Source organism: Delphinapterus leucas, chromosome 12 (assembly GCF_059928025.1).
Source record: "Delphinapterus leucas isolate spDelLeu-1000000601 "Yukka" chromosome 12, BTC_Dleu_Yukka2, whole genome shotgun sequence".
NCBI classification, from domain to species: domain Eukaryota; kingdom Metazoa; phylum Chordata; class Mammalia; order Artiodactyla; family Monodontidae; genus Delphinapterus; species Delphinapterus leucas.
This window is the reverse complement of record NC_143140.1, coordinates 78,626,835-78,652,950: the sequence shown is the minus strand read 5'-3', so window position 1 is coordinate 78,652,950 and position 26,116 is coordinate 78,626,835. Positions and strand designations below refer to the sequence as shown.

General features: G+C 34.6%; 1 protein-coding gene across 5 annotated transcripts in view; it reads right to left on the bottom strand.

Annotated features, from left to right (window-relative positions):
* Window positions 1–26,116, bottom strand: part of STXBP5 (syntaxin binding protein 5) — a 165,990-nt gene that overhangs the window by 56,389 nt on the left and 83,485 nt on the right. For all 5 annotated transcript variants that reach the window (XR_016395246.1, XM_022558713.2, XM_022558722.2 and 2 more), the window contains 9 exons: window positions 21,073–21,227; window positions 19,791–19,863; window positions 18,312–18,459; window positions 18,041–18,108; window positions 17,737–17,777; window positions 16,675–16,895; window positions 16,007–16,185; window positions 10,874–10,999; window positions 8,367–8,518 (listed from right to left, as the gene is read on the bottom strand). Coding sequence is in view for 4 of the 5 variants with exons in the window: in XM_022558713.2 (XP_022414421.1) it covers window positions 8,367–8,518; window positions 10,874–10,999; window positions 16,007–16,185; window positions 16,675–16,895; window positions 17,737–17,777; window positions 18,041–18,108; window positions 18,312–18,459; window positions 19,791–19,863; window positions 21,073–21,227 (1,163 nt within the window). In the remaining variant the exon portion in view is untranslated. The remainder of the gene's footprint in view (window positions 1–8,366; window positions 8,519–10,873; window positions 11,000–16,006; window positions 16,186–16,674; window positions 16,896–17,736; window positions 17,778–18,040; window positions 18,109–18,311; window positions 18,460–19,790; window positions 19,864–21,072; window positions 21,228–26,116) is intronic.

Sequence of the window (26,116 nt, the reverse complement as noted above, 5' to 3'; positions counted from 1 at the left end):
GAAGTTGGTTCATGACGTTTAAGGAAAGAAGCCCTCTCCATAACATAAAAGGGCAGAGTGAAGCAGCAAGGGCTGATGTAGAAGCTGCAGCAAGTTATCCAGAAGATCTAGTAAGATAATTAATGAGGGTGGCTATGCCAGACAATAGATTTTCAATGTAACTGAAACAGCCTTCTGTTGGAAGATGCCATCTAGGACGTGCATAGCTAGAGAGGAGAAGTTAATGCCTGGCTTCAAAGCTTCAAAGGACAGGATGACTCTCTTGTTAGGGGTTATGCAGCTGGTGACTTGAAATTGAAGCCAATGCTCATTTACCATTCTGAAGAATCCTAGGAACCTTAAGAATTATGTTAAATCTACTCTGCCTATGCTCTATACATGGAACAACAAAGCCTGAATGACAATACTTCTGTTTATAACATGGCTTATTAAATCTTTTAAGCCCACTGTTGAGATCTACTGTTCAGAAAAAAAGATTCCTTTCAAAATATTACTGCTTATTGACAATGTACCTGGTTACCCAAAAGCTCTGATGGAAATGTACTATGAGATTAATGTTGCTTTCATGGCTGCCAACACAACATCCGTTCTGCAGCTCATGGATCAAGGAGTATTCAACTTTCACATCTTATTATATTTCTTAAATAATATTATATATTTAAAAGATATATATTATATATATATATACATTTTACATATATTTCTGTCATGTTGTAAGGCTATAGCTGCCATAGATAGCGATTCCTCTGATGGATCTGAGCAAAGTCAATTGAAAACCATATGGAAAGGATTCACCATTCTAGATACCATTAAGAACATTTGTGATTTCATGGGAAGAGGTTGAAATACCAACATTAACAGGAAGTTGGAAGAAGTTGATTCCAACCCTCATGTTTGACTTTGAGAAGTTCAAGACTTTAGTGGAGGTAACTGCAGATGTGGTGGAAACAGCACGAGAACTAGAATTAGAAAGGGAGTCCAAAGATGGGACCAAATTGCTACAATCTCATGATAAAACTTTAACAGACGAGGAGTTGCTTCTTATGGATGAACAAAGAAACTGGTTTCTTGAGATGAAATCTACCCCTGGTGAAGATGCCGGGAAGATTGTTGAAATGAGAACAAAGGATTTAGAATATTACATAAACTTCGTTGATAAAGTAGCAGCAGGGTTTGAGAGGGTTCGATTGTGAGTAAAATCGTGAAAGGAAGAGCCAATCGATGCAGCACACGTCACTGTTGTCTTATTTTAAGAAGTTACCATACCCACCCCAGCCTTCGGCAGCTACCGCCCCGACCAGTCATCAGCCTTCGACACTGAGGCAAGACCCTACACCAGCAGAAAGGTTATGACCTGCTAAGAGCTCAGATAATGGTTTGTTAGATTTTTTAGCAATGAAGTATTTTAAAATCAAGGTCTGTACATTGTGTTTTTTTAGACATAATGCTACTGCACACTTAACAGACTACTGTATAGTGTAAACATAACTTTTATACGCACTGGAAAACCAAAAAATACATGTGACTCGCTCTATTGCCATATTTGCTTTAATGTGGTGGTCTGGAACTGAACCTGCAATATCTCAGATGTATGCCTGTACGGCACATTACTTTTCTTCTAGGGCTATAACTCTTAAAAACTATACTATCACATTTTAAAAAGAGCTCTAAAGAAATACTTTCTTTTCTCAGATATATATGAATCATATAAAACTAATCTATCTTATAGGATGGCCTCAATTCTTAGGAGAAATCCTAGCAAGGTATTTTACGCTATAGACAAAAACTGTAAGACATGGCAAAATGCAAAGTAAACAATATGGAAATTAATTTGCTTGGAGATAGAAATGAAAAGAATTCTTCCAAAGTATTTAAAAATTACAAACAAACACACACCAGGAGCTTGGGATAGCTGGGCAACAGACAAGAGGCTGCATGACTAGGCCTCAGAAGTTGTCGGGTCTGATATCGACATATGTGCACATATGACCAGTATCTGCTTTTCTATTCCTCTGGTAAAATTCATGACGTCACAACCTCTACAGTCCCTACGAAAGCTCTTACAGTAACATTTAGAGAACACTGAGTACTGAATTGGGTTTATGAGGAGTGTTTTTTATTTTGAACTATATATTATTTGTCTTCATTGGATAGGAAGCTTTTGAATGACAACAAGTAGTTTTTTCTTTTTTTTTCTTTTTAACTTTCATCACACTAAAGATTTTGGAAAAAAATAACAAAACTAGTCTTTACAGTTCTAAGATGACAGATGTAATTACAGGTATGCATTTATTAATCTCTGACAAAATATCTGTATATATAAATAAAATTTTCTTGATAAAACACTAAGATAGCAGGTGTTTAAACAGTAGTGATATATAGAAACAATCTAAGTGTCCACTGGTGGATGCACAGATGAAAAAATGAGTTATACATATACAATGGAATATTATTCAGCCATAAAAATGAATGAAATTTTGCCATTTGTGACAATGTGGATGGACATTGAGGGCATTATGCTAAATGAAGTAAGTCAGGCAGAGAAAGACAAATACCATATAATTTCACTTGTATGTGGAATCTAAAAAGATGGATGGTTGCCAGAGGTGGCAGGGGATGGGAGGAGAAATGGGTGAAGGGGGTCAAAAGGTAGAAACATCCAGTTATAAAATAAATAAGCTATGCAGATGTAATGAATACCATGATGACCACAGTTAGTAACACTGTATTGCATATTTCAAAGTTGCTAAGAGAGTAGATCTTAAAAGTTCTTATCACAAGAAAAAAATTTTTTTAAACTACGTAAGGTGATGGTTGTTAACTAGACTTACTGTGGCAATCATTCTGCACTGTATACAAATATCAAATCATCATATTGTACGCCTGAGACTAATATAACATTACATGTCAATCATACCTCAATTAAGTAAATAAATAAATAGTAGTGATTATATAGTCCAGTATTACAATGAGCCTGGTACTAAGTAAATTTTGAAATTTAAAGCCTTTGGTATTTTGTCAACTGCTATTAAACTCTATAAAAATGTAGTATGAGATATAATTCCCATTCTTAAAATAGCCTAGGAAGAAACATTTAAGAAGCTAAATTAAAGAATGTGATAGTGATAATTTAATTTAGATATTAAATTATTGAGTGAGCTAAAAACCCCTTCCGTGTCTGCCATCTGACTCAGGGTAAAAGCCGAAGTCCAGCTCCACATGACTGGTTGATGTATATGATCCTATGGTATATGACTGTGGTACATATTATGTGGCTATGGTGTATCCTCTCTGACTTTATTTCCTCTCCTTCCACGTACTTCCCCATCTCCCTTACTCTCCCTACTTCAGCCACACTTACCGTTCACTGTAACCTTGAACTCACCAGTTACACTGCTTCTGACCCCACTGTACTTGCTCTTCTCTGCTTGAAATGTTCTCTCTACAGACATCGTCATGGAAAACAGCTGTCTCCTTTAAATCTTTGCTCAAGATATTTTATTTAGAATGTAACACCCTTGTCACTGATATTTCAAATGCCCCTCATTTAATTATTTTTCCCTTTGGCACTATTATGCAACTTACTGTACATTACCTATCTTTTAAAACTTCTGTCTTTTCCAGTATAATGTGAGTTCTATGAGGACAGAGGTTTTTGTCTGTTTTATTACTGTAACAGTGCATAGCACATGGTAGGTGCTCAATAAATATTTGTTGAATAATTGAATGAATATATATGAAAGGATTTCATAGCATATAATCTAACCCATTTTCTCTGTTGCTGCCAGAATCCCTTCAAGCAATATTCCTAGCAATACAGTTATCTAGGTTTTGCCCAAATGTATCCCAACCCAATTAGCTAGCTGGTAATAAACAACAATTACAAAGTTCTTGACACATTTAGCTCTCACTGAAGCGAATGAGGTAGACAGTATTATCCTCATTTTACAGAAGAAGAAACCGAGGCACTGAGTGCTTCAGGTATCTTATTCAGTGACAAACACCTAATTACATCTAGAGACAGTCAATTTCATTGTCATTGTAATAGATATTTTACTGGCCAGAAGTTCTTGAGTACATTTGGGCCCCAAATTGTTTTCTCTATAGCCTGCCTTAAAAAGAGGAAGAAATACAATATAAATGGATAACTTAAAATCTTCTGTATCTCTCACACTAGTATATTCAGCAGTTATGTCATATTATTGGCATACCTTAAGCTGTGGTAACAGAACAACCACCTGAACGCCAACAATATTCCAGTCACAAGATGAGGCACATTACATATGCCCTTTCACTTAATAACTACACTAATTTTATGAGGTGATCACTCCCATTTTGAGGACTCTGAGCCTCAGAGTAGCATCTTCTCTAATATAACACACATAAAAAGAGGGCTGAGATTTAACACAAATCTGCCTAAACTAACAACAAAACCTCTAAGCATGTTCACATGAACTGCCTGAGCCAGTTTTTTGTTTTGTATACATGTAATTATCTTTATGATCTAAACACAGGACTTAACATTTATTGCTGATAAACTTCATTTCCCTGGTTTAAGCTTATGATTTCTACCTATAATTACCTTTGGGGTTTTTATTTTGCCATCAAATGTATTAGTTATCCTTTAAACAGCAAAAATAAGCACACCTTCTCTTTCAATTGTTTAAACAGGAAGTTTAATTAACTATTTAAAATGTTCAACAAAGCATAATCACATGTTATTCAGTATTACATACCCACTAACTGAGGCACACTACATCAAATTAGTATCAGGCCACAAACCAACCCACTAGGTACCATGCTTTAATCCAGGAGTTGGCAAATGTTTTCTGTGAAGGTCCAGATTGGGTTTTGGGGCCAATTTGTCGCAACTACTCAGCTCTAATATTGAAACACAAAAGCAGCCACAGACAACACCTAAGCGAATTAGCATGGTGCTGCTCTAATAAAACTGTACTTCAAAAACAGGCAGTGGGCCATGAGCCAGATTTGGCCCGCAGGCTGTAGTTTGCTGACTCCTGACTTAATCTTGCAACCATCAAATTGAACTAGGTATTTAGGTCACTTCCACCTGTCTGGTTCACAAAAGTATCATGGAATTCTTTATCAAATACCCAATTAACTTCAGGAAATATTATGTCAACAGGCTGCCATGAACTATCAATGTAGCTACCAGATTAAAAAAGTAATGCTGATTTTGGAACAACTTACTTTTAGTGAATTCCTGCTGACTTCTATTATTATCTCTATTTTCAATATGCATGTAAGGCATCAACTACTTAGCAAATCATTCTAGAATTCTGACTGACTTGTAAATCAAATTTACTGATTTGTAAAATATTTGACCTTCATCAATTGGGGGTACCATTTACAAATTTTCTTTACAAATTCTCTTGATATCTTTTCATTATTGCTTGGTTTGCCTTATTTGCATAATGTGGCTTAAACTTTAATTTCTCTTTATTATTTTTCATAATTTCCAGAGAGAAAAATCATTCTTAATGGAGAGCTGAGAAACAAAGTGATTTAGTTCTGTACTCTATTTTTCAACTATCATTGCAAATCATCCTTAAAGTGGTGTCCTAATCCTTCCTTAACTATATTTTCACTGTAACCAAACATTTTGCTATATTTCTCATTTTGGAGAATTCAGCCTTAATTCAACACAGTACTTACTGATCTATGCAACATTTTTATCCATCCTTGACTGTATCCCTTATTTCTTATATAGTCTCTTTCATTTCTTATCAGAAACACAAAGACAGAAATTTCAACTAGTACTACTGGGCTATTTCTCTTTTACTGTCTTATCGAAAATATTGACGACTTGACAGTAACTGCAATTGTAGAGCCCAAAACTTCATTTTTAGAGCCTCCTCTCTATAACTTTTGAAAATATCTTTCCTAAATTCTAGATACAGCTTTGTGCATCTAATTTCCTTCTTTATTAAATTCTATATTTATCTATTTCCAAGCCTAAGTAAGTACTTTTTCTCATGTGTCTATTACTTTCACATCATTAGATATTATATTCAGAATAGAAATTTCTTTTTGTGTCCTTCACTGAGTGAAAAAGTGGCCAACAAACCAAGACGTATATTATCACGTTTCACTTTTAACAGAATTAAGACTATCAGCAGATATATATATATAGGTAGTTGAAATACTTTATCACTACCTGTCCCTCTGACAGTTTCATAATTTTTATTATGAAAATACTGTAGATATTTTATACAGCTATAAAATATTTAAACTTAAACAGTAACATTTTATCTTATAAAATAATTTGAGTGCCATCTTATTCTTTACAAAAATATATTAGCACCTATCCGTAGGAAAAAAACACCAAATCTCTCCATTCATACTGACGTATTACAAAAGATAGAAGGACAATTTCATGATACTTGGGCTACACTTCAAGAACGTATTATAAAATATACACTTTAGCAAAAATATCATTTTCATATCAATGCAATTAAAGAATTTTAGTACCAATTATTCTACATTTGATTTTATTTGAAATATAAATATTTTAGAAGGCACAAATATTCTTAAAATGTTAAAATGTTTTAAAATAATGTTCTTTTAATTTTTATTTAAAACATAATCCTAAATATTGTTCAAGTGAGCATAACAACCATCAGTAAATATCTTAAACCGATGATGAAAACTCAAGTAAGTTCTCTTGTGCCTAAACATGTAACTCTTCAATACAAAATGAAGCAAATAATAAAATGAATAATATTGTAAGGTTTACTACAGAATAAAGTAGAATGCAATGGAATTCAAGAAAAAAAATTTTAAATCACACGGTAGAACTGGTCTCTATCCTTGGATGAATTTAGGTATTTAATTTCCAGTAATTTTATGTAAACTATGATGAGGTACCAACAAGAAAAGAAATTAATTAATTTCAGGAGTAATAAAACTTTTACTACTCCTCTATCAAGACAATGTTTAACTTTCTGACACTAAATGTTAGTTCCTTCGCTTTATAAAGAAACTGGATTGTGACACAAACATTTCAATAGCTGTTTTTATATACATATTATGAGATGAATTTAAATAGTGAGTATATTATTTTCGATATAGGATGCTTTAATAGGCTCTTCTAAAAATAAATGAGAAAAAATAATTTTACAGACAAAATACACTGTCATGACTTTACCGACATGGAATAAATAACTTACTTAAAAAAGAAGAACGGAGTTTTTTCACAGATTCAGAATATAAGCTAGAAACGCCGCACATGCAAGAAGTCACAATCAGCATACCTTAGTGAAGCAATGAAAAGCAGAAGGAAAAAAAAAAGGAGACAAAGATACTAGAATGGTATGGTTGGGACAACAATTTCTGCTGAAGATAACACATGACAAAATGATCACACAAACAAAAACAGAAAAAAATATTCAACTATCACCAAAATGATAGTAAGGTCTACATCCCATCACCTTTTTCTTTTCTTCTCTCATGAATTATGAGAAGTATTTAGTATCAGCTAATAATGTCCTGAAAGCAACTGGGAAATGAATCTCAGAAAGAATTTTAATTCAGAGAGGTTGAGCTAGGAAGTATAGATCAGAGCTTCCCGATGGCATTCTGCAAATGGGTTAGGTTAAGTCTGCCCCAGATGGAGTTCCCCTCAATCCCTGGTCCAGCTGGGCAGGTCCTGGGGAGTCTGGAGCCCAGAGGCCAGTTACTGCTAGAGGCCTCATTAATATATCCCTATATGCCAGAAATCCAATGCCATTTTCTGTGTGTGCCATGAGGTTTGGAAAAAAAAAGGTGAGGAGTACTATTATAAACAGCTAACTATACATGTGTCCCATGAGGAATTCGTATTAAAACATTTAAAATAAGACTAATTACCTAGCAAACACAAAAGAATGCTACGGAGAGAATTCTTAATGGATCTGGGCTTGCACTGAATCAAAGCTATCAGAGAACACTGTATTTCATAGAGTTCAAATTCACTTTTGCATCTACATTTTTTTTTCACATGGGAAATGATTCCTTTGAATTAAATAGTCAGAACAATAAACTGTTGGTCTCACAACACTAAACAATAAAAGGGACAGAACTGTGAAATTAACTTTTGTTATGTAATAATGGGATGAATTTTCCTGTCATTATAATTTAGCTAAAGAAGTCTGAAACTGTGGTTCTTTCCCAATATTAAATAAAATCCTAGAATATTAAAAACAAAAGCATAAGCTAATAACAACACAAAACAAAAAGACAGGCTGATACAGTTTATACAAACAGATGAAATCAGACAAGCTATGTACCCAATGGAAGTACTTATATTCACAGAAGTAACTCAGCATTTATGAAAATCCTAAAGCTCAGGACTTTTTTCTTCTTACCTCCTGAAGGCTGTCGAGATTTACGAGGAGATCGGGGTTCTCTCCGATAAGGATCACTGGAGCCGCATAATTCAATAGTGCCCAGGTTGAGGAGTACTGCTTTCTGGAGGTAGTCAACCATTGCAATGCCACTACAATTGCCAAAAACTACCCTAGGAATAGGGAAAGAGCAAATATTTTAGCACAGATAAACAGCTACAAGAAAACATATTGCAGTCTACAGGGCTAAAAAAATCACGATGGGTCTTTAAGAAAATTCCTTTTGAAACAAAACACTATTACGGCCATGCAAATACAGGTTACATACGCCTTCTGATGGAACTGTGCAGATTTTCTGTAGATATTAATGATTACAAATTAATATAGAAAAAATTAGGCATAGGAGTTGAAACTCAACCAGGGACATAAATCTCCACACTAGGCAATATGACATCTATTTTTCAGACTTAGGGGTATTTTGAATGCCTCAGGGGAAGGCATTCCCTTCCACTAGGGAAGTAGGGGATTATACCTTTGGAAAAGTTTTGGTAATCCCTATAGTCAAGAATAAAAAGTAGAAAGCATAAATCTTGGAGGCCTCCCTTTGGACTATTCCAAATACCTTCTCAATTATGAGTCGGGAAGTACAAACCAACTATGAATAAAGCAACTATGAATAAAGGAATTTTATTCTTTTAAGATCCCTTAAGCCAGGAATCGAAAGCTAAAGTATATAGAGGGGCTATATAAGTAAGTAAAACAGGCCAACTAAGGACTGTGGTGAACTGGAGAGTGGACAGCCCACCTAAAGAGGGGAAGCTTCAACCCAGTTCCTCCTGACTACTGCCGAACAGAAATGGAGACATGGGCCAGATAATCAAAGTTTTCAATTAAAGCTCTAAATATGGATTTTCACATTAAATAGTCTTGGCAACTAGTTCAAATTTTAAAAATACACAAAAAAGGCTAAACAAAATATATCTGTGAGCCCAATGGGGACTGTGATCAACTGATTTGCAATTTCCTTTGAAACTTCCTATTGGTTCCTTTTCTTATTCCCTGTTTCTCTTATGGCTGTGGGCAGTAAAATATTAAAAAGGGGAACGTTTGTGTTCTTACATGGTGGGGCCCAAATAAAAGACATTAGAGAATACTATCTCAGACCACAGCCAGTCTTAGCTGGGTGCACAACTGCAAGAGATAGAGTAGGTGGTAGTAGCTATAAGGAGGAAGAAGAAAGATGAATGAGTCCCTAGGGCTAGAATCAAGGAAGGAGACAGTGACCTACACATAATAAATAGCTCTAGACTGAACAGTTAGCATGTTGTTTCTCTTATACCACAACGTTGATTTTTACTATTTACAACAGCCAGGACATGGAAGCAACCTAAGTGTCCACTGACAGATGAATGGATAAAGAAGATGTGGCACATATATACAATGGAATATTACTCAGCCATAAAAAGAAACGAAATTGAGTTATTTGGTGTGAGGTGGATGGACCTAGAGACTGTCATACAGAGTGAAGTAAGTCAACAAGAGAAAAACAAATACTGTATGCTAACACGTATATATGGAATCTAAAAAAAAAAAGAAAAAGAATGGTTCTGAAGAACCTAGGGGCAGGACAGGAATAAAGACGCAGACGTAGAGAATGGACTTGAGGACACGGGGAGGGGGAAGGGTAGGCTGGGACGAAGTGAGAGGTGACACAGATATACATACACTACCAAATGTAAAAGAGATAGCTAGTGGGAAGCAGCCGCATAGCACAGGGAGATCAGCTCGGTGCTTTGTGACCACCTAGAGGGGTGGGATAGGGAGGGTGGGAGGGGGACGTGAGAGGGAAGAGAAATGGGGATATATGTATATGTTTAGCTGATTCACTTTGTTATACAGCAGAAATTACACACCACTGTAAAGCAGTTATACTCCAATAAAGATGTTAAAAAAAAAAAGACCCAACACAGCCAAAAATAAATAAATATATTAAAAAAGAAATCAATCTATCCTATTATAATAAAAAGTATGTACTACTAACACTATATACTTGAAGGCATGAATTGATAAATAAAAATACACCTGTAGTATAGATGAATACTTTACTTAACTATTACTATGCCTTTACAATTTACACAAGTTAACTATGGAAGGAGAAAGAACAAATTATACAGCTATGGTTCAACATTTATAGAATCAATTTAGAACATAGTCTTCTGGGTTGATGTTGTTAGACCTTCATTACACCAAACATTAACAAGGAAATTATTTCTCAGAGTACTTCCAGGAGAGGATAGATTCACTGGTCCATAAGGTATTTAACTTTAAATCAGGAAGCAGTATAAGCATATCCAGAGTAAATTATTCAAAACAGAACTATGTTCCAAATAAACACTGAGTTTGGTCTGAAATTAAAGTTATACAACATCTTTTTAAGTGATACTATAATAAAGATCATTCTGTTTTTAAAAATATAAAAATGCATGGAATACGATGAAGAGACCGAGAAACACAGAAATTATACTCACAATCCATAGGAAGAATTAACTGCCAGACTGGTTATTTGTTGCGGTGGTTCTCCACTCACCCACACCAACTGAATAACTAATTCTGTCTGATAACCTGGAGACTGCTTAAGTGGAGAATTTTTAACTCTGTAAGAAAGGAAAGCATGTTACCTGTTAACATGTTACCTCTTCAATTATCTTATTAGCCTATGTAATTATAAAGTCACCCATACATAACTATATAAAAAATAACTTTATATATAAAATTGTAAAATATAAAAAATGTCACAATCAGAATCCTGTCTTCTATAATCATTTAGTCTAGTTGGAGATGAGACACCTAGATAAATCACAAAAATAAGAAATTATATGTAAGCTCCACATATAAACTGGGGAGGGAGGGGAGAAGGGAAGGGGGAGAAGGGGAGGAGTGGGTAGAGAGGGATGAAAGAAGAATAGGGAAGGATGGGGAGAAGAATGCAGAGAAGCAGCCACTTCGGTATTAAGAGGAAAAAAATCAAGTTAGAGAAAAAAATCCAAGTTAGAAAAGTAGGCTTAAAACTTGAAAAAGGTATGGTATAACTAAATGAAAACTGGACCAAAACATAAGGAGTTAAGGAAAAAGTATAAAAAATGTGCGCAATTTATTTTTGTTTGTATAACCACTTTTACTATGAAAAAAAATCTTTTTTGACTTTGAGTTGGTAGTAGTTTTGATTGCAGACTCTTCCCCTAATAACTGCTGCATAGTGTTAAAAAAATTGCTTTTGCAAAAAATATGCCAACAAGATAAAGAAGTAGGAAAACCCATAGTCAAAAATTAACCAGTGTCTAAGTTTGGTCACAGTGGAAGGTGTGTGTAGTAACAGTAAAAAAAAATCACTATAGCGAGACAGGCCAGGGCCAGACTTTCCAGGGTCTTTGAGGTCTAGCTGCAAAGGTTTGATGTTGGTTTGAGTCTTGGTTGAGTTTGAGTCCTGGTTCTGCCACTTACTAGTTGTCTTCCTGTCTAGAAGTGGGAATAATATTACCTAATCACAGTATGACAGCACTGTGAGTGCCTATGAAAGAGTTTTGTCAATGGTCAGATTATACAAAAGTAATACATTTTCATTATTAAAGTATTAAAAGCCAGTGAAGATTTATAAGAAATATTTTGGAAAGATTAACCGTAGAGGCATGCAAGACAAAGTACAATGAGACCCATGCGGAAGTTCCTGTGATCGTTGTGATGCGAAATAATAAGGTAGATTTCAAACACATGAGGTAAGTTCTCAAAAGGGCTCGTAAATTCCACTAAAGTAGACACCTTGCAGTTACTTTTAATATTCCGGCAGAGGCAGTACTCAATATTTACTGAATGAATGAATGAGCTGGAGGCTGATTAGAGATAGAGGAGGGGAGAAAAAGAAGACAGTGATTCTAAGTTCCAAAAAAGAAAAAAAGAAAGATAAAAGATGTCAAGATGAAGAGCCAGTTTTAGAGGAAGATGTGGTTAACTTTGAGGTAGGATCTTCAAGTGAACTATTCAGCAAACAGTTATACTCACTTGTACTGAGTGAGTTCATACAAAACTTATACTGGTTAAATTTGTTATAAGCATGTTAGAGGGAGTGAAGGGGGGGTGGTTTATAAATGTGAGACTTTCTAAGGAATAAAGTTACTTAGATATAATACCTTGTCATACTTGCAAACTTCAAGTGATTTTGGAAGATAAAATTTTTTTAAAATGTGAGCAATTTATTTGTGACTACTTTTACTATTAAAAAGAAATCTACTTTTACTTTAAAGTGAGAACATTTTTGATTGCATAGACTCTCTCCAGTAATTGTTCTTGCAAAACATATATAAAGCCTGGTTACTCCAACAATTCTTGGGGCTTCTGCTCTGGAGTGAGTGTATAAAGGAAGGACAGCAGGAAGTCTATTCGATGTTCAGTCTCCTGACACTAAACTCAGAGAACCCTTTGGATCATTTACTTGGTGCTTCTAGTGAAGAACACCATGACACCAGACTTTTTGCTGTCCTACTTGCTAGACTCACTCTAGGTAAGAAAACAGTCAGGATGTTGCCCAAATTTCAGAGTAAACGTGAATCACCGAGGGTACCCCTAAAACAAACTGAGTTGCGGTCACATCTGCCTGTGCAAAGTCTTCAAGTTAATACACTCAGAACAGTACACTGGCTGATGCAGAAGCTTTGATTTCCCTCAGGGAAACACCCACTGCTTGGCTACAGCCATCCCTCTTGAAAGACAAAAATAAAGACTGAGTGGCATTTCACCTCCACCAGAGACAGCCTCTGTTGATGTAAGCACAGCCTGTAGGTCTGAGTGTGCTATTTTCTCCCTGTATGAATTAGATAAGGTTCAAGGAAGTGTCTACCCTCCCTCTGGCATATTTAATGTGCACATTAGATTAGATTCTCAAGAGCAGAAACAGGCATTCAGGGATAATTTTAGAAGTGCCTATACGGGCACATTTAAGATGTAAGTGATGAAGACACACAGAAGTCATGGGATTCTTATTTTACTTAGTTTCAAGGAACAAAAGAGTTCTAAAGCAAAGATAAGTCAAACTTGCTGAAAAATCCCCAATTGGTAAAAAATTAGAAACCGAATCAAGAAATTGATGAAATATGTTAGATTTTAAAAATACAAAATGGGGGTTGGGTGGGCGTTACGTTTAATGTCTACAATGGCTATATGCAAGTTACCCTTTTAATATTTTTAATATATACAAATTAATTTGTTTACTTTTTAAAGATAAAGGGTTGAACTTTTATAAAAAGCTCTGTAATTTGCACAAATGTATTTTAAATGTCAAAATAATGTCTGGAGGCTTTGTAGTTTCAAAATAATTTGTAGCTTTGGACTAACACCCTGCAAAAGCACAACTAAAATACTTAAATAAAACCAAAATTTTATTGGTAAAAGAAGTAAATTGAATAGCTGCTTTTAAAATGTTTCTTCAGAAAAACAATTACTGTACAGGGAGGGATGGAGTGGGAGGCTGGGGTTAGCAGATGTAAGCTCTTCTATATAGAGTGGATAAACAACAGGGTCCTACTGTATAGTACAGGGAACTATATTCAATATCCTATGATAAACCATAATGGAAAAACATATTAAAAAAAGAATATATATATATATGTATGTATAACTGAATCATTTTGCCATACAGCAGAAATTAACACAACACTGTAAATCAACTAGACTTCAATAGGAAAAAAGAAAAACAACTCCCCAACCCAATTATGTACAAAAACATTTTGTATAAAAACAAACAAAAAACATCTAAGTATTAGTTATTTTCACATCAATTTAGCTATATTTATGACTTTTAAAAACTGGCTTTTGAGATTGTGGACTAAAACAATATGAAGTTAATAAATAACTGCATTAACCTGAAAACTATTAAAATGGTTAAAAAAAAGAAATATAACTCAAATTGCCTATGATTTTAAAAAGTCACGAGTGAATGTGTGGATTTTAGACAAAAATCTCAAACTTGTTACCAGAAATACGTTACCAAAATAAACCTCAAAGACAAATTGTACTTTATATGCTTATAAAAATTAAATTGACAAAAAGCAGGAGAAATACACATTAAAATCAGAAGAAATGACATTAACAAAACTTTTACAAATTTAAGTTTAAAGTAAAGTAGTACAGAATAAGTAACAAAAGGGAAAGATGTAGAATTCTTTTATTACCAAGTCTCATTCTATCTAAACATATGCCAGACTGTAGCAGAAAGGAGGTGTGTGTATATATACCTGAGAGAGAAAGGAAGGGGGAGGGGGAGGGGGAGGGGGAGGGAGGAGAAACTTGAGACCTTTCTGAGAATGTACTGATAGGTGCTTAACCTCAATGCTTATATTCGTTAGGTCAGATCAGTCTCTCATCCTTGGCGTTACTGACATTCTGAGCCGGGTCATTCTTTGTCGTGGGGCACTGTCTTGCACACCGTAGCGTGTTTTGCATCATCCCTGGCCTCTACACACTAGATGCCAGTAGCACCCCTTCTTCCCGTTGTGACAAATAATATCTGCAGACATTGCCAAGCACACTCTGAGGAGCAAAGTCATCCCCGTTTGAGAACCACTGGCACAGAACACACAACCTCAAATTCATGTAAACATATAAAGCAGATTTAAAAAAAACCAAACTCTACTTTTCTATAGATTTATATCACAAGTGATTGTCACATAAACCAATCTGCCTTATCTCTGGGGTGAATGCAGTTTTGATTACACAGATATTCTCCACAGGAACTGCTGAACCATTCACCAATAAAAGATTCTAGCAGATCTAAAGCCAAAACAGTATAAAGCCCGGTTCTTTTAACAAATGCAAACTGTCTTTCTCGCCACCGGCCCCAGCTTGAACCTACTACAGCCTGGTTTCTGTCCCCCACTCTTGTATTGAATCTCTGACATTTTCCACGACCAGTTTTCAGTCACTGCCCTAACCGACTTCTCTGTAAATGTAATACTTTTAATAAGTCTTCATGAGCTCCTTCAATGATTTTAACTCTTTCCTCTTTTCTTTCTGTGCCATATTTAAGGCACGTATGCTTAACAAAATTTAACCACTCAATAATATAAATTGGACAGAAAAAAAGGAAAACTAAACTTTGTCCAATTTATTCCTGTAAAAAAGCAAAATGTATTCAAATCTGGATTTCCACAATAAAGGCATTTAAATAATGATACTGTGATGCTACAGAAGATTCAGAAAAAGACAAGAAAATGATTACCCAACAACTGAATCTCTAAAGACTGAAAAAACAGAATTTTCAGAGTGGAAGAAAGCAGCCTAAATATACATTTGATCCACATATAAATCCAGACTAAAAAACAATGACGGATTTAGAAGACGAAGCTCTATATAGAGGAAAGATCCATGCTCATCTACCAGTATGTTTAGAGATCAAATCTTAGTACTTCCAGGATAAAATCATGGAATGCAATCATATTTCTCTTGGTGCCACAGAAAAAAAGAGTTGAATTAACCACGGCGAAACACAAAAAGAGATGTGGTTATGTCATTGTACTCCATCACAGGAAGATGTTACTTCACTTTACGAATGCTTACAATTTATCTAAATTAAAAGATAACTTCCAAAACACCTGTACTTTTAGATAACTTACTTCAAACAAGGGACATTATCACGAAGCCCATCAGATGAACTGCTACTGGTAGAAGGATGAGACTGAGGAGGAACGGGCTGAGGATTGGCACTCCCAACTGGTGTTGGCAAAGGTGGTGCCTGTTCACCCTCTGGAGATTCCACATCACTTATCTCATATAACAATCGAACTTCAAGCATCTGTTGTAAAAGTAAAAAGTTTACCCTCTCCTAATAATTACTGTTCATTTTATTACAGTTTATACATACACACACGTACACTACAGAGGAAAGAACACTTTTAAAGGAAAAATTTAGTGAGATTTCTAAAGGTAAGGATTTAGCAAAGGAAAAAAGGTTCCTGACTCAGCTTTTTAAAAATGATCGTGTGCATGTGTGCAAGTATACGCACACATGCATTATGATTTTAGAATTTACGGCTCTCCTGTTAATACTAAATTAGAGTATGTTCATACTTATATTAGCTTCCCTTAAATGAAACAGAATATATTTAAAGATTTAAATGTTCAGTAAGAAGATATACAAAGAAATATGACTTTCTGTCACAGAAGATAGATGGCAATGTAAATACTGAGGTGTTTTAAAAGTGCCTGCAAAGAACCTCCTAAATAACTCTAAAACTTTAAGATGTCAGATATCTGACATTGAAACTAATTAAGAGACTACTACCGGAATGACTTCTGTAATCACTTCTTGTTTGCTGAATCTATAAATAATGACATGAGCTGAAACTCCTGCTATGCACAACATTCGACTTTCTGGACACCAGGAGATGATCTGAATGGCATACGGATCTTCATCTACAATGTCTGTGTTTGGCTTGTCATCTTTATTTCTTGACTTTTCAAATACTTTAGACGTCTTTAATTTATATAATACTTGTAGATTTACTAAAAAAGAAGATAAAATATGATATCTTAATATAAAAAGATGATATCTTAATATAAAAAGAACAAATATTAGGTAATATTTAATCAGTCATACCACATAGGGAAAATAAACTATATTTTTTGAACCACAGTTTATCCCTAGGTCCACATTTCTCTACTATTCTTTTACATAATGCATTCACTGTACTCACTGACCAAAAAACGTGTACTCATTGTATTCATTAAAAAGAAAAAAAAAAATCACCATTATGATGGATTTAAATTATCTGAAAAAAATAACAAAAAGATTTTGTAAAAAACAATTGCATAAATATAATAAAAACAATAAGGCACATATTTTGCTTTGCAGATTTATTTTCTATATATTTTCTCTCTGAAAGGTACCAATATTATCTAACACTTCTACATGGTGAAACATAATATACCCTCAGTGAACTGGATTCTAATTGCAAACATTATTCACTCAAAGCATTCTTTCCTTTTTTGCTAATGTAGCGACCATATATATTTTGCAAAGATAAGTTTGGAATCAGGTATTAAAATTATTCAGCAGATTTCTGTTGATTTGAAACATATGCCCACTTTTCCTATCTCTGAGTTAGGAAGAGAAGGTTTGAAGAAAGGACTTGGGTATTTCTGCTGAAAATTATTCTTGACTTACTAATTAACATCCTTAAAATGTCTTTATTATAAATTCTAAACTCATATACTTGATAAGTCAGGTATTAAATTTATAGTCTCTAAATTTCAAATTAAATGTTGGTTATGTAATCATTACAAAACAGGCTATATAAAAGCAATGATTGTAGAGCATGTAACAAACACGATTCAGAATACTTACTCGCAGAAGCATCCCAGAACTTAACTGACCCGTCAGCGTGCCTGTGAAAAGCAAATGAGTTAAGAATGTGTTGAAGAAAAAAAAATTACATTATTTCTCTCTTTGAAGTTAAATACATTGTTACTTAAAAAGACAGTCACCAAAATGAGGAAAAAGGTAAAATTTAGGGTAAACTGGCAGGTTCTAGACAATAACTTATTTCTTATTATGTTACTGCAAGCACTACCTGCCAATTAATTTTCATGTAGTCTTAAGCATATTTAGTTATTATCGATTCATTAGGTGAAAATGGACTTTTACTCACCCTGTAATAATTATTTCTGAGTAGCTTTGAGCACCCAAGCCCCAATTGCCTCCATTAATGGGCCATTCCTATAAGAAAAGATTATTGTATAAAGCCATTTCCAAGGATACTATATATCTTCAGAATACATCTATGACAAGAGTACACAACATATTTCATATTCAAAAAGGATTTTAATTTCTCTAGAAAAGGTATCACTATCAACCACTCCAAAGTGATAAATATAAAATACTGAAATGTAACAGTAGTTACTAAAACTCATGTTCAGTACCTTTTTGCTGTAACCTTGACGTTTCTGTCTAGCTCCAACAGAATAAAGTGCAGGAATAAGGTCCACAGGACAATCAGCAAAATATTCGCAACATGTAACAGGGGATTCATGTATACTCAAAGGGTAGGGATTTTCAAATATAGGATACCTTTAACAACAGGAAAAGAAAAATATTAACTTAATGAATTACTACCTATGATTAATACAACAATGAAAACTTAAAAAAATATTTAAACTTATTTAATAATGAGTTATCCTTTGTTCCACATGGTCTTGTAATTTTCAAGAAGAAAAAAAATTCATTATTACAGGTAGCATACACTAAGTTGATGTGAATTTAGGAATGCCTTAAAGTAAGGTAAATAATACTGTTCACTTACACTTTAGGGTTTCCCTATCTCAGTACTATTCCCATTTTGGATCAGATAATTTATTATGGGGACTGTCCAGTGCATTGTGGATGTTTAGCAGGATCCCTGTCCTCTGCCACTAGATGCCAGTAGCACCCCTCCCCACAACAGAAGATGTCTACACAGACATTGCCAAATATCTCTTGGGGGGCAAAATTGCCCCCAGTTGAGAAACACTGAAATATTGAATGGGTAAACTCATTTAAAACTATATTTAATGATTATCTCTCAAGAAATACAAATAAGTAATACAATGTTCTTCCATTCAAAAAATTTATAAGTAAACATACTATCATCTACGAACAAGAAGAATATGGGAAATACCACAAAAAGTTGCAAAGGAGCGATGGTGAGAATTTATAGATCAGATATGATATATCTGGTTAAGAGAGAATAAGAAAAGCTTGAAGAGGCTGCCTTTGAAAGTTATGTGGATTTTTGATGGCAGTGAAGCAAGTGGAATGCTTCAGCTGTTGGGAGCTACATAAGAAAAGACATGGAAGTGTGGTGTTTGTTTAATACACCATTCAGTTTTTCTAGCAAACAGGCACCAGGTTGGAAACGTACCCTTAATTCCTTCAGTGTAGAGTAGCAGGCCGAGAAACTGTTATTACACAAAAAACCAATAGAGGACTATAGTGGTTTAAAGAAAAGAGTAACAAGATTGGGGTTGCATGTAAAATTACCTGACAGTGTTCATGATACACGGCAACAGAAAGTGAATATGGGTGGAGAGACTACAAGAGTTTATCTGGAGGAAAGCTGTGATGGGGATGAATTTTGGACATATCTGATTTTGTGTGCCCCCAGAGTATCCAAGTATTAAGTTGAATCATACGAAATTTCAGAAATTCAACAAATTTTGACTTAAACAGGAAATTTCTATGAGTAACATAACAGAGAAATTTGGCAGGTAATGAGAAATGTTTATCTGTAGTTCTAAACAGAGGTCCAGGTTATGGATATAAATGTAGCATTTTCAAAGAAATGAAACAGCCAATCCTATGCTAAAAAGACTCTTTTTTTCACCACACACTAAAGTAATTGCTCACCAAATTTTATTTCTTACCCATTTTGTGCAAGGTCTATAAGTACTAAATCCTTTTCTAGTAGAACAACCACAGCATATGGTTCTTGAAAATCTGGAATAGGAAAACAATGCATGAACAATAGTTTTAAATATGCGAGAGGACAGCAAATGAGATAACAAACATTTCTTGCTTAGTTTTTATTTTATTTTGTTCCATTCTCTCAAGTATTTAACATTCTGATATTATACTTCATACAATGCAAGGCCAGTATGTTTTAAATGAGATAAATCTATATAACACCCCATAAAAAATTATTTATTCTGTAAACATGAATTAGACAAGAAGCTCACAGTACCTTCCATGGTATTGCAAAGTCCAAGGCAGGACATGAACAACAAACCCTAAATTTTAATCTTAATACCCATAAGAACAACTCATACTGGATCTCACAGGAACCTGCTACAGTACTACTATAATATTATAATCTCTTTCTTGGGTATTTTCTATGTGCATGTTAATTATAAAATGCATTACATATTTATATCTCAATTAGCTTCAAATAAAGTAAAAAAAGATCCAGATAAATTCCTCTTGAAATAATAACATGCCAGTTGTAATGGTTAATTTCATGTGTTAACTTGTCTTTACTGTGGTGCCCAGCTGTCTGGTCAAACACCAGTCTAGATGTTGCTGTGAAGGTATTTTTTAGATGTGACTAACATTTAAATTAGTAGATTCTGAGTAAAGCAGATTATCCTAGATAATGTGGGTGGGTCTCATCCAATCAGTTGAAGGCCTGAAGAGCAAAGACAGGAGGTGTTCGGGGGGGGGGGGGGGGGAATGCAATTTGCCTCAAGATGGCAACTCAGAAACGTGCTGGAGTTTCCAGCCTTCAGAATTCAGACTCAAGACTGCAAATCAAACTCTTTCCTGAATTTTCAGTCTGCAGTAAGTTTTCACAATTCCTTTAAAATAAATTCATATTCTTGCTCTCTTTTTCTCTCTAAAATCTCCTATTGGTTCTGTTTTTTTTGAGAACTGTAACTAATACATTAGTAATTTAGAGGATTTTTAAATGCTTCTTAATGTGGACAGTTTTGTTTATTCTTCAAAGGCACTTACTACTAATAGGTAATATTAAACAGATACAGTTTAAAAACAAAATTTACTTCTCAAATAAAATTTACAAAGTTATGAAGGCAGCATCTCTCCCACGGAAGAACTGGCACAACAGGATAAGGAAACTACTTAGATAACAAATAGGTCTTTGTTCTGAATAACATACCTATAGAGAATGAACTTTAAAGACACAAAGCTTACCATTTGGGTATGGGGTTTCACACAGCGTCAGGAAATCAACAATTGAATAGTCCATTTCTAGCACTGCAGTACTTTTCCCATGCATAACTGTTAAGCAAGGTCTTCTTCCTACAGTATCGTATGACAAACCTCCTGATAAAATAATAAAAGGTTCCCTAGAAATAAAATACATAGTCAGGATTACAAATAGCATAGTGGAGTCTATTTTCTTGCTGTATCATAAACTGTTTTTTAGTGAAATAATAAAATCTTAAATTTTAACATTTTTACGCATCATTTAATTGAATACTCACATGTAGCTTTTTAAATTGCGTTAGGTAAGACCCAGGTGAGTTCCTGAAAATTAACCTACAGTAAGAATGAACACTGACCACATTTGACTCTCATACCTCCCCTTTGGTCCCTAATTTTTTGCCCTTTACCCTTTTCATACAATTTTCAAAATATTCTCTCTGGGTTTCTCCTGATAAGTCTCTTAAAGGTACTGTCATTATTTCCAATCCTAATAACCAGACCTTCTCAACAGAAATTCTAAGAGAGAATGTTAATACCCTAAGGCATCCATTGTATGTAATGAATTAACTTCTCATTGATGCATCAACAATGTACTAGCTACAAATCACCCTTGAGAAAAATGGTCGCTCAAACCATTTTCTGTAGGGCTTAATTGTCTCCTAGAACCTTGGCTGGTATGCTCTCAAACTACAACTTCCATGCACATCTATGAGCTGCCTTTTTGCCACTTCTAATTAGCCCTATAACTCTTGTCTCCCTATTAGTCATTATTAAATTTAATGATTTATCTAGATCTACTTTTAAATATATTTAAATATGCAAAAAAGAAAAAACCCTAAATATCCTTTCCTATGTTTTGGTCTGTGTGTATTTCTTAATCTTTCACCTGCCTGTTCATGTTTTTTGTCCATGTTTATTGGATTAGTAACTCTTTTCTAATTGGTTTGTAAGAGTTCTTTGCATTCTAAGGAAATTAGCTCTTGATCTGCCATAGGTACCTTCCCATTTGTTGGTGGGGAAGTTGTTTATGGTGCATTATATAGATGACTTAAAATGTTCCATGTATGAGTTTCTTAAATCTCTTCATTTACAATTTTTTTAGGTAGTTTCATAATGCTTACTCTAAGTCCAGTGTAGCTATCTCCCTCCTCTCACACTTAGTACAAGCAGTATGTAATAATATGTAATGGTTAAAAGTGCTAGTTCTGGAACTAAACTGTTTAAATCTCAGTTCTGGCTTTACTTTCTGTATGACCTTGGATAAGGTGCTTAATCTCTATGCCTAGCTTCTGCATCTATAACATGGGAGATAGAGTGATATCTATTTTCAGACAATTATTGAATTAATATTTGCAAAACACTGGGGCCAGTGCCTGGCACACAGACCACCCTTAGTAAGAATTACCTAGTACTATCGTCATTATCATCAAATAATCATTATCACCCATTGAGCTAATTTATTTTGCTTATTGTTTTCCTCATGAAAATGTAACCTCCATGAGGGCAAGGGTTTTTGTCCACTTTGTTCATTGCTGTATCCAAAACAGTGCCTCGTTGGTAAATGAATGAATGAACAGAAATGTATGCTACGTTAACCACTGTCTAGCTTACTAACGTTTAGATTTTTCAGCGCTAAACTGTTTTGGGTAATCTTAGTTTTTTAGCTAAGTGACAGTAACCAGAGCTTAAAACTTTGTCCTGAATAGAACTGTATACCCATATTCATTGCTCTAATCTCCTGGCTTACTGTGTTTATTGACTGTGGTCAGGAAAGTATATTTAATTTTCTTCTACTTTTCATCACATATAATGAATAAACAGAATATATCTCTTCTCATCTGTATTTTGAAATATAACATACAACTGAATATAAAATACTAAGAAGAAGGTTGAAGAGTCTAACAACTTATACTCTTATAGAGTGAGAGGCCTGGGCCAGGTATTTTATATGTAGTATTTCAAGAATAGTCTGACAAGTTTGTTTTTACATATAGCCAACTTAAAAATAAAACACAAGTATTATTAATGTAAGAACCATGAACAAGAAGATGCTGAGTTACACTACAGAATAAAATTTCCATGGAGATACCAAGTATGTATTGCCAGGTAGGTGATCAGCTTATTGGACAAACTGTTAACGTATTAAATAACACCATGGCATTTAGGTAGGTTTGTCCTCAAAAGGCAACTATGTGTTTGTTCAGTGGCCTTGTAAATGGCCTGTACTTCTTTTCTAAATTTAGGAGAAAAACAATATAGTGAAAAAACATGGATAAAAATAAATGGATAAATAGTTTGAAAGGAATACCACGGTAATATTCTTTTTCATAATAATAAAGGTTTCCATAATTCAGCAATAAATGCATATATATATATTTTCTTATTTTATGTGATGTTTTAAAAAAATCTTATTTTATGTGCAGTTTGCCAGGCAGGAATCACCTGATTCACAAATCCCACAGGCTATGTATTTTTTTCATTGTAATGCCCCAGATCTTGAGGCGTAAATATTAATGAAATAGTTTACAAGAAAAAAACCCGTCTTAAATACAATGATAAAATAAATTTAAATATTTTAATCCTAGATGGTGAAAACTGTAAACATTCAAAGGTTTTGTTGGCATTCGGAATTATATTAAAAGTTCTAGGGATCTAGATTATTTCTAGGTAATATGTGAATTAAGCTTTATTCCATTACTTTAAGAGGAATTTAAGAAGAATTTCTTTAATGATGTTGTTGGGTGTTATACAAGACTTTAACTTTTGAAGGCATCTAGGTTAGGAAGGTGTTAGTTTGAACTTTTTATAGTTTTGATTGTAGTTTTTAAGAGACTAGACACTTTAGGAAAGCATATATGCTTCCTGATTCTGATCAACCTCATTGGCTGGCCTTGATAACAGCTTTGGCTGAAGCTGTGTTTCCACGTGAAACGTTCTTTATCTTTTCTACCCAAAAAGCCATTTGTATAACGAACTTGCTCAACTCAGTTCCATAATGCTACCCATTTATTCACTCAAAAACCTTTCACTCAAATAGTTTTTGAGCACCTGTACGCCTGAGAATAAAATGGTGCTCTCATGCCTAGACAGAGAGTAAACACATTGTGACAAGTACTGTGAAGAAAATAAAACAAGGTTGAGTGATGTCCTGAATGTAAGGGAGGGGCTAGAGGGGTTACTGTAAAATAGAGCAGTCAGGAAAGGCCCCTAAAGTAATGACAGATGAACTGGAACCAGAATGAAGAGGAGCCAGCCATTCAAAGATCTTGGGGTTGGGGGAGAAGGATATACATTCCAGGCTGCAGGAATAACCACTGCAAAGCCCTCAAGTCAAGAATGAGCCTGGAATATCTGAGGAACTAAAAGGTCAGCATGGTTGCAACACAGTGAGTAAAGCAATACGTGGTAATGGATAACATGACCCCCAAATCTTGCAAACATATCCTGTTACACCGTTAGGATCTCAAGAACGTGTCTCCTCTATTTCATCTTCCCCATTTCTTTAGTTCTCACCCTAATGACCTGCAGCTTATATAATTACAATCGCATTTAGTTGTTCATTGCCTGAGATGTACTTCCCCCTCATTTTTTTGGTTCCTCCTTTAAAACTCAGTCCAATCATTCATTATCTTCTACAAAAAACCTTTCCTGACTCATCCTCCCGCCCTGAGTTGGGTACCCTTCCTGTGTTCCTAAGCACCCTCTTCTCAACATTTCCACACTGAATTGTCAGTGTTTATCTACTTTCCATTTGTATTGTGAGCTCCTTCAGGACACAGTATGGTATTTTACCTCTGCACTCAGACCAGTTAGCAGACTGGAACCATTCATGCATCACACCTTGAGTAGCGGAGCACGGAAAGTTGAGCCTCCTAGTGATCAGTACTACTTGACTTAGCCTTGACTTAGTGTCATTAAGGATCTCACTACAAGGCCCCACACCCCTCACACTCTATGGACTTCAGTCAGTAAGCACAGAACTCTTTGGCTGGGCCTGGCTGGGTAGACAGACTGATCCCAAGAACAAGTTTACTGCTTAGTTATGAGAAGTTTTCATCACAGTACTATTTGAGTGAACAGAGAAACACCTGGGTACCATAAGAATAAATCACTATGATAATGAAGTGAGTATTTTACTAGTATGATGATGATGATACTCCAGTATCTTTCTAGTTCAGATCTGTACCTTTGCCAATTTTAAGAGGACCCTCTGGAACTAGGGGAGCCACCTCCAGACCATGTTTCACTAGTGACTAACCCTAAGACCCTTTTGCTAATTCAGATAAAAAGATATGAGTTTGGGGTAAAAATAAAGAAACATAACATATTTAAACAAGTTCCTGTTCATTTACTGACCAATTTAACAATGATAATACAGCTTTGGTAAAGTGGATTTGTAATATTACAGTATTTACATAAAATATAAGATTTTAATATAATCTTATGTTAAATGTTTTATTATTTTTGTTATGTTAAATTGTTAAGAGTAATTGGGCTTAATACATATCCTTTAAGGTATCAAAAATATGCAACCTCAAAATATTTCCTTTTGGATAACTCCTCTAAATACCCATATAACACACAACAGTGATGCTCAGAGTGTGGTCTGTGACTGCTAGGGGTTCCCAGGACCTTTTCCAAAAAATCACTAAGGGTAAAACAAAACCTTTTTCATTGTGATATTAAGACATCACTCACCTTTTTACTATGTTGATATTTGCACTGATGGCACAAAAGTAACAGTAGGTGAATAAAACTCCTGGCATCTCAGCATGAATCAAAGCAGTGGCACCAAACAGCACTAGTTATTTGTATTTTTTATTGCCACACGTTAAAGAGGTGTTTTTCTCTCACTTTAAAATGTCCTTGATGAAGCAGTAAAATGACTAATTTTAAATTTTTCATCTTGACCCTTGGGCTTAAGTTTATTAAAAGGGGTTCTATTAGTAGCATGTAAAGAAATGTCTTTTTAATACTGTGCTGAGAAAATGGGAGGTATACATAAAGCACTGCTTCTGTATACTGAACT